Raw genomic sequence first — 9,720 nt, 5'->3', positions numbered from 1 at the left:
TTCTACTTTAAATCTACCACTTTCCCACCTCTCTCCCTTTTTGCTCCCTGAACAAGATATTAGGGTTATCTGGCAGGATGTAGTCTTCCGAGCCCTTAGCATTGGTCAGAGACCGTTTCTTAGCCAAAGAAATTCTTCAAAGAATTAGGCCCTTCTGGTTATAGCTGGACAGTCCTCTTTAACCCCAGCCAGAGAACATATTTGCATACAATATGGCTGTAGAAGAAAAAATCAAATCTCTTGAATTTGCATTTTAAAAATATGGCAAATTAAAAACTGCTTTCACGTTTGATCTCATGACTCGTCTCTAAGGAAAGCTAAGTCGGAGCCTTTCTGTGTTGTGAGTCACTCAGATTTCCGGTGCTGGTCTCAAACCCAGGATAGGAGATGGTTGGTCCAGTGCTCAGTCCAGGGCTTCTGCAGGGACAGGTGACCTGCAGGGGAATTGGTATGGAGAACATCGGGCCCAAGAGGAACAGGGGCAATCTGAATTTTGTTTACTTTCAAGGGGAATGTTTTCATAAGGAATATGGAGAGGAGGAAATAGGAGTGGTGGCCTCAAACCCCTGGAAACCCTGCTTACAGCTGAGGCTTCTGGTGAGGTGCCCAACCTGCTGATGGCAGCTGCCCTGGCTCAGGCTTGGAAAGTGAGATTGACCCTGGAAATAAACTCTCTGAATATTTGAGAGCAGGGACAGACAGAGAGGCAGCATTGTATAACCATTAAGAACATAAGCCCTAGAGCCAGAAAAGCACTAGAGCCAGACTCTGCTCAAATCCTGGCTCTGCTACTTGTTCGCTGCTATTTAACCCCCTTGTGCCTCAGTTTCCCCATCGGAAATGGGAAATGTAATATGAAGGTATTTCAAAAAGTTCATGGAAAAATTCATATTATGCTTCAATTTGATTTTTCCAGGAACTTTTAGAAGTGCCCTCAGAGTATGTACCTCAGAGGAGTTTTTGTCAGGATTAAAGAATTGATGTATGTTAATACCTGGCACATAGCATTTTTATTCTTGATGATCTCACACTGACCAGTCTGAAAACTTACTCCACACATGTGCAGCAAGAGGGTTCTTTAGTCACATGGTCAGGGGGAGGCACTCCTGTGCAGAGAAGCTGGTCCTGGAGAGGTGAAGTGGGAGCCACAGGCTGCTGCCCCATCTCTGCATGTGACAGGACAGACAGGGGCTGCTGCGAGGTCAGACCCTGCACCACGCTCCTGCCCAGCATCCTCTTCCATTTCAGCTGCTGCTCGAAGACCCCAAAACCCTCTGTCTGTGTTGTAAACCAAGCCAAAAAGGAGGAATCAGAAATTGCTCTCTTTTGAGTATTTTGAGGGATGGTGAAACCTTGCAGGAATGTTGCTCCGGGGACTGAGAAAACACCATATGTGGGAAAGCATTTCTATGTGAGGAAAATAGCGTATGCATGTTGGTCAGGATGTTGGAAAAATCTGAGCAGGGGAAATGGGCACTGGGGAGCGTGTAGGAAAGGGGTTTTACTGAGGTCTTTAACAGGTCTTTTTCTAATTATAGCCAGGAAGAGCCTGGGGACCATGGCCTGCTTCAGAGCCAGGGCTTGTATTTTCTTTGGGAAAAGAAGGCAGTTGATTGGCTTCCAAAACCAGGTTTGGCAGGAGCCCATACAGGATCTCAGGCCAGTAAGCAGAGTCTTGATCATAGTAGGAGCCCATTCAATAAATAGGCATTGAAACTCTGCAGTGTATCTAACCCTGTGCTAGGCATCAGGGATATGTGGATGCAAAAGACACAGTCCCCACCCTTGAAGAGGAGACATACAACAATAATAGCATAATGTGATAATTGCTTAAATGGGGGTCTCTGCAAATGACAGTGACCACTAGCAAAGGAGCATAGAAGTCCCCCTAAAGAGAAAAGTTCACTGATGTGCCTTTCCTGGCCTAAGCTGGCACTGTCTTCCTGTTTCCATTCCCCGCTCCAGGGAACTTTTCCTCTGGGGTGGGAAATGGAGGCACTGGTGACCAGAAAGAGACCAGCGATGAGGCTCAAGCTCTTCTCGTGCCCAGCATATCCAGAAACACAACTTCACACTCTCCCACGCTTGCTTTCTTAGTTTTCCTGTTCTCTGTGCTTCCAATTCACAATGCTCTTTTTTCTCCCACAACCAGTGTGGCTGGTCTGAGGTCCAAGCACTTGTGAGCAAAGGTATTTGGGAGAAAGCCTCGTGGAGACCCTGTGGGTGTGGACTGCTGTGAGCCAGATGTGGAGAAAGGAATTCTCCAGATGCATGGGCCCTGGTATGTGTGCATTAAGGCAGGCATGCAGCGTCTCCTATTGCCACATGTAATTCATGTCCGTGTTCAGCTAACTTTCCAGTGTAGTCACTAAGTGCCTGATACTGCATAACTGCTGTCACAGAAACTTCATTATTTATCTCATAATAATCCGGATGATGCACAAGCCACCTGATTTTCATTGAGCCTAAGAACCAAGTGCCCCTATCTATGCTGTTATGTAGCAGTCTGACCTCAGACAGCTCACCCCACACCACTCTGGGCTCAGTTTCCTCATCCATAAAAATAAGGAGGTGGTCTAGGGTCCTTTCCAGCTACAAATTTCTGTGTTTGGGGAAGTGCTATTAGCATACTCTTGGGCTTGCTCTCTACGCAAAAAGCTAGCAGCAGATTATCAAAATGCAGTCCACAAGGAAGTCTGCTGGACTTCCTTGCAAAGTAATACAGCCTTAATACAGCCTTGCAAATAGCTCACAAACACTTACCAGCCTGCAAATGATTTATTCCCACTACTTATTCCAAAGTGTCATGGCAAGTTTTTGGATTTGATGGTAAGAAACAGTACAGATCCAGAAATGGGGTAGGACCTATGCTAAACCATGTAGCGCCATGAGAGTGCGAGACCGGCCACAGCAGCCACGTGGAGGACAAGCTGAGGCAAGGCACGGGAGGTGACAGTTACTGCTGCTGAGGATCCTGGAGCTTCATAGAAGAGTCATCAGCCTATGAACCAGGCACTGAAGAATGGTAAACGCCAACAGGAGGGGTGACGAGAGTGGGCAAGGTGACGGGAACAATACACGGGTCATGAGGTCAGGCACGCAGCACGTGAGCCCGGGGAGGGGAAGGCCGGAGTGCGGAGAACCCCTCTCGCTTCCCTCGTGGGTCTCTCCTCTTCTTTAAACTGCAGCTTATGTTTTCCTCATCTATAAAATGAAGAAGTTAGAATAGATGCTCTCTTTTTATGGCTTTTCTGCTTCTGGTAACCTTTGGCTGCGTATTCAGGCACCACCCATGCGTACTCTTCCTTTTCACAACTATCAGCTCACCTTGCAGTTACTTTACCAATCTGAACATCAACTCTCGTTCTACCCGGGAACTCCCCACACCCCCCCAACTAGTCATACTTGATCTATTTCCCTATGAGCAGATATCCTGAGTGTGCTTGGCTTACAGTGGCTGGGCTTTGGGGACATTTAATAAATTGTTCTTTGATAGACTCTCAGTCCCAAATGATTTTATTGCAGCTGTATTCTTTTGGGGGGAGGGGTCTTAACTCTAGTTGCATGTATGCCATCCTTTTTGTGCTGTTCAAGTGTCATTTCTTTGGGCCAACAAAATTGAAGGAAATGTCACTTATGTGCAGAATGGGAGGGAGATTAGTTATCCATGGGAGCCATTTTCCTAAGGTAATACAATTCCTAGAGTAGTGTCTCGGGGTGGGCAGCAAGACTTGTATCCTTCTCTTAGCTTTGACCTGGAAGGACTTAGTTGTCTGGAAGAGTAGTTGCCATGGAAAGGAGATGGCCCCCTTATCACAGAGGCAGGCCAGGAGCCAGGAGGAGGAAGTTCAAGCAAAGTGCCCACAATGTTGGTGGCCCTTGGGGACAGGGAGCAAGCGCTGCTTCAGACAAGGTAGGGAGAGAGGCCGCGCCTGGGAGTCCTGGGAGCAGGTCGGCATGAGCAGGCCAGCCACAGGTGCTGGGGAGCAGGACTACTTGTTTGTTCCTTGTGTCATCTTTGTTTCCTCTCTATTTTCCCCCTGGATTTAGTGAAGTCTTTCTGAAAATACCAAAGGTGAACCAAGGGAAGGTTTTTATTTTCCGTGTTTAAGCAGAACTTTAAAGAGGAAACAGTGTACCCTTGGGGGCCAGTGAGGTAGCAATGGTAACTAAAGAATGAATACCTCAAGGAGCGTGGCATAAATGGAGGCACAGGTCAGGATCACTAGTTCAGCCACCCTTCTCCACCTGGAGGCTCCCTCCAGTGCTAACCCTCGGAAAATCTGGTCTTTGCTCTCGCAAGACAGAGACCAGCAATGAAGGTGTCTCGAGAGCAGCACCATGATTCCACAGGGACTCAGCAGAAGCCCCATGTTGCTTCTACTATGGCAACAGAATGAAAGCGTTGATGGGTTAAAATGTCATTTAAACAAGGAGACAGTAGAATTAGAAATATAACCACTGAAAGGAACATTTTGTAATGGAAACTTTAAAAAACCCAAAGGAAGAAAAATGAATTAACAGAACAGTGACTTGCTCTTCAAGGCAAGTCCAGCCTGTTAATTTGAGTCGGTTATTACTGCATCTTCGTCTTCTGCAAGGAGCGCTTTTGCAAGGCTGCTGTTTTGTGAAGAGGGTCTCCGGGGATTGATCAGATCAGCGTGGTGTCCTGGTGATGCATGGCCATCAGAAGGCCTGGCAGAGCACCCTGAAACTCAGGCCCTCTCACAGAGTGGATAGAGGCCCCTCATGTTCACATGCAAGGGTAAGAGAACAGGCTGTACTGGGGAGGCCTGGCCAGGGCTGAGCCCACCTCTGATGCTACAGTGTGGGTACAACCAACCCACTCCCCAGCCTCAATGTGGTCCTTTGAATGACCCCAGGGGCTGCAGTTGGGGAGCAAAAGAACTGTGTTTCTTGAGACAAAAGGCTGCTGCTACTGGTAAAGGAATGTACCTACACATTTACAGTTCTCAGGTTTAAAATCTTCTTGGTCTACCCAGGTAGAGTGGCTTATGTGTCTTTCTAGGCCCCAGGGATGTTTAAAGAAGTGGTTGGACATCGTCCGCACAGAACAGAAGGCCACAGGATAAAGCGGACGTCAAATGCAAATGCAGTTGGTGCTCTGTCTAGGGAAGACAGCAGAGTTGGAAGACCTGGAGTGCGTCCCAGTGTCTGCCAGGGTGGGGGAAGAAACAGACAGCCTCTTCAGGATGCCCAGGGAGGAGTTTGGTTGTTTACCTAGGATGGTGGTACCCTCTGTCTCTTGCCCTGTTGTTAACACCTGTGTTTTCTTTGCAGATCTTACAGGTGAACAAGGTGATGTCCATCTTGTTTTATGTGATATTTCTTGCTTATCTCCGTGGCATCCAAGGGAACAACATGGATCAAAGGAGTTTGCCAGAAGACTCGCTAAATTCCCTGATTATTAAACTGATCCAGGCAGATATTTTGAAAAACAAGCTCTCCAAGCAGATGGTGGACGTTAAGGAAAATTACCAGAGCACCCTGCCGAAAGCAGAGGCCTCCCGAGAGCCGGAGCAGGGAGAGCCTGCCAAGTCCGAATTCCAGCCAATGATTGCAATGGACACCGAGTTGCTGCGGCAACAGAGACGCTACAACTCACCCCGGGTCCTGCTGAGTGACAGCACCCCCTTGGAGCCCCCACCCTTGTATCTCACGGAGGACTACGTGGGCAGCCCCGCGGCAGCCAACAGAACGTCGCGGCAGAAGCGGTATGCAGAGCATAAGAGTCACCGAGGGGAGTACTCGGTATGTGACAGTGAGAGTTTGTGGGTGACCGACAAGTCATCAGCCATCGACATTCGGGGACACCAGGTCACTGTGCTGGGGGAGATCAAAACCGGCAACTCTCCCGTCAAACAATATTTTTATGAAACGAGATGTAAAGAGGCCAGGCCAGTTAAAAACGGTTGCAGGGGGATCGATGACAAACACTGGAACTCTCAGTGCAAAACATCCCAAACCTACGTTCGAGCACTGACTTCAGAAAATAACAAACTGGTAGGCTGGCGATGGATACGGATAGACACCTCCTGCGTGTGTGCCTTGTCGAGAAAAATTGGAAGAACGTGAATTGGCATCTCTCCCCATATATAAATTATTACTTTAAATTATATGATATGCATGTAGCATATAAATGTTTATATTGTTTTTATATATTATAAGTTGACCTTTATTTATTAAACTTCAGCAACCCTTCAGTATATAAGCTTTTTTCTCAATAAAATCAGTGTGCTTGCCTGCCCTCAGGCCTCTGCCATCTGTGCAACCTTGTCTTGTGATCCAGCTCTCAGGAGCCACTCTGTAAAATCTGTGTACACCAGTGTTTTGCATTCAGTATTGTCAAGACCATGACTGTCGTTTTAGTAAACTTGTTAAAATCAGATGATGTCAGAGTTGTGTATAAACACAGTTACATCCCCCTTTCTGGTATATTTCATGTTTAATTAATTAATTAAAAGAAACGTTATGGCTACCATTAAAAATGACACCCTGTAGCTTTGAGCTCAGCATGTAATTCTCGCTGTCAAGTGCCCAGTCACCTTTCTCTGCTGTTAGTTTTGCCAGTTAGAATTATGGTTTGCTTCGATGCCATGGTCCTGGAGCAGTAAGAACGAACCTGGCAATTTTACTTTTGGAAGTTTTTTTCCAGCACATTTAATTGTTTTGAGGTTATTTAAGGGTTAGATTTGTGGGGGTGGGGGCGCTTTGGATTTTGCTTTGCTTTTTGTGAGTGGTTTTTATCCTTTTAGGCACGTAAGGAAAAATTTTTTTAACTCTTCATAACAGCATGGTTTTACAGCTACCCAGAAATAAACTGGAATGGATCATGTGTAATCCGCACACGGAAGATAAATTTGATCATAACAGGCTCTCCCGGCCCATGGCCTCCCCTCCCTCATTGGTGGCCCCTCCTAGAGCTTCGTGAGCAGTTGGAAAGTGTTTGAGCTTTGGGGTCCTCCCCTGCGACCTTGTCAAGGCTTTGCAGGCTCTCCAAACCTAGTGTCCTAGATTCAGAGTCAGATGGGGGTTCTTGCCTACCTCCCAGGAATCCTGAGCAGCCACAGTGAACGTCCCAGTGTAACAGTCCCTATTCCTCCCTTGCTTTTCTTTCCTCGGTACGTTGTTGTGTTCCTCTGTACCATTGCTGATTCATTACCTTGAGATGTAAAAAGCCCAGATGCAAGGGACCAGCTTGTTTCCTGCTGAGACCCAGCTGGGATCCACGACATCCAAGGGGTCGCTGTGGTGATGGAGGGGGACAAAGAGTTTGTTGATGCCCTTTTCCCAGTGGGAAGCAGTTTGTCTTCTTGGGGCTGGCGCATAAGCCTTCTCATCGCCCATCTCGCTGGCGGTGCAAGGTGCACTAATCCAGTAGCAAAGTAGCTGACACTGCCCTGGAGCCCTGTCCTGCACCTGCTCTGTATTTCCCACCATCATTTAAGGCCCGCAAGTGCTATCTCTGTCTCAAGCAATTTACGCCCTGAGATCCCTGTAACACACGCCTGTATAGAATATGTGTTCTTTATGTGATACGAACTTTTGAAACAGACTCAGCAAATAGTGGCTTTGGTTAAGAAAATCATGACACTGCACTTGATTTTGGATGCTTAAAATACAGGGGCAGGAAATGAGGAATTTGTCATGTGCCCACTCTGTGCCAGGCACTTCCAAATGCTGCCACTGTTAGTTGTCACAAATCCTTTGAGGGGGGCATTAGTTGCTGGTGTATAGGAAGGAAGCTGAGGCTGTGGATTTGCCTTGCCCATGGCCGTTTAGCAGGCAAGTGGCAGAGTGAAGATTTAAATCTGTGTTGAATGATGACGCAGTCTTGATCGCTTATCACTAGTCCCTCTCCCTCTCCTACATTGCATTTCACGGTGAACACTACAGTCCTAGAGAAATGGAAAATATACTTCTCTGCATGGAAACTCTTTGAATTGTTGCTTCACTGAGCCTATATCAAGAACACTATAAACCAGTTGATAGGGCAACAGGAGTCTTACGATCGACCCAAGCAAGCCCAGTTCTCAGGCGCTCCTCAGGGGAAGGTGAATGGTGACCCTTTCCCTGGGCTTCCAGGAGGAGTGTAGCCAGACCCGCATCACTCCCAGGAGACTAGAAGACTCTGCAGCTGGCAAGCATCCACAGAGCTGGGGTCTGGTCTGTTTGACCAGCTCTGCAGGAACGAGACAAATAGTTTCTGAGTACAAGGACCTGGAGAGGGAGTTTTATGTTCCTGGCTAACACAGTGGGCTCTGAGAAGCATGAGACAACGTGTCAAAGAATTGTAACAAAGGCGGGCCGGCCCGTGGCTCACCTGGGAGAGTGCGGTGCTGATAACACCAAGGCCATGGGTTCGGATCCCATATAGGGACGGGCGGTTTGCTCAGGGGGTGAGTGCAGTGCTGACAACACCAAGTCAAGGGTTAAGATCCCCTTATCGGTCATCATTAAAAAAGAAAAAAAGAATTGTAGCAAAGGTGTAGTAACCTTCCACCCATCATAGGGCCTTTCTTTCCATCCTCGGGGCCTGGAGTTGAGAAGCCCTATGGTCATCTTCTGGAACTTATATTCCAAATGGATGGAGGTCAATCTGGCTGACGGGGGAGATGGGCTTGGGTGACAGGGGCCTCAGCCCCCACTTGGAAGGCCCTGCTTGAGTGTAGCTTGCCAGCGTGTCGGGAGCAAGTCTGGAGCAGAGTACTTCCGGGCAAGTGTGGCTCTGAGGAGAGAGTGGGCTGGGGATGAGAGTGGGCCAGGGGTGAAAAATGCTCTGGGCTGCAGAGGCAGCTGTCTCATCCTGGGTGGCAGGGCAACGAGGCCTTGCCCAGGTCCATTTCAGTAGTTTATTGGCATAAGAGGACGTCCAAGTTCTGCCAGAGTCAACATGTTAGGCTTCTTAGCCCCGGGCAGAGCCTTCCTCCAGGTCAATAGGAGGCCTTTTTCTCTCCATATTTGCCTTTGTGACGGGTTGGAACCCATCTCTGAGATAGCAGGGCATTGAAGGGCTAGTGTCTGGCTCCCGGAAAACTCCACACTCTGCTTTATCTTCCCTTATCGCTCAGTTTCTTGTTGGGGCTTCCTTACACAGAGAGGTGTATTGCAGCCTGAAGAACGTGACTGGATAGGAGAAAATGGGTTCTGGAGCAGTTCGGGTGTGAACAGCTGCATGACCTTGTTCTGACTGGGGACTTCACATCCAGGCTGTGTAGTCCTCACTTCCTTAATGCATGCTGCAGTGAGACTATCTGTTGGCCGCTGGTGAGGGCTTCTCTCTGCCCTCTCTTGAGTCTCTACGGTCTCCACTTACAGACTGTCTGAACCTCAGCAAGTTGCTTAATCTCTCTAAGCCTTTGTTTCCTTGTCTGTAAAATGGAGAGCATGCCTACTGCGTAAGATTGTTTCGTGATATAATGAAATAATCCTTCTCCTGGCACATAAGTCCTCTTAAGTGTTACTGATGATGATTAGTTTTGGGGGGTTTGCAGGAGCCCTCTTTCTGAAATTCTGGTAGGAATTTCCGAGCTCCGTGGCAGAAAATTAGTCCTAATTAAAGTGTATCAATAACCTACCCCATGGGAAGTGGATATTTAGGGTAGCATTTGCCCATTTCCCTTCTGCAGGTCTCTAACCAAACCACTGGCCAGTCTTACTGACAGGCAGTCAATTCTCAGTTGACACACCAGGGAAGGT

General features: G+C 47.9%; 1 protein-coding gene across 1 annotated transcript; it reads left to right on the top strand.

The window, feature by feature from the left end:
* Positions 1-5,301: 5,301 nt before the first annotated feature.
* Positions 5,302-6,096, top strand: NTF3 (neurotrophin 3). Its single transcript, XM_063075819.1, has one exon. The coding sequence runs from the start codon at positions 5,323-5,325 to the stop codon at positions 6,094-6,096; it is 774 nt and encodes a 257-aa protein (XP_062931889.1). The 5' UTR covers positions 5,302-5,322.
* The last annotated feature ends 3,624 nt before the right edge of the window (positions 6,097-9,720 follow it).

This window comes from Cynocephalus volans, chromosome 1 (genome assembly GCF_027409185.1).
Source record: "Cynocephalus volans isolate mCynVol1 chromosome 1, mCynVol1.pri, whole genome shotgun sequence".
Taxonomy (NCBI): domain Eukaryota; kingdom Metazoa; phylum Chordata; class Mammalia; order Dermoptera; family Cynocephalidae; genus Cynocephalus; species Cynocephalus volans.
Note: the sequence above shows the minus strand (reverse complement) of the source record. Positions and strands in the feature narration are given on the sequence as shown.

Coding starts and splice junctions, on each gene's coding strand:
- NTF3 (XM_063075819.1), top strand. CDS start 5,323: ATGTCCATCTTGTTTTATGTGATATTTCTTGCTTATCTCCGTGGCATC.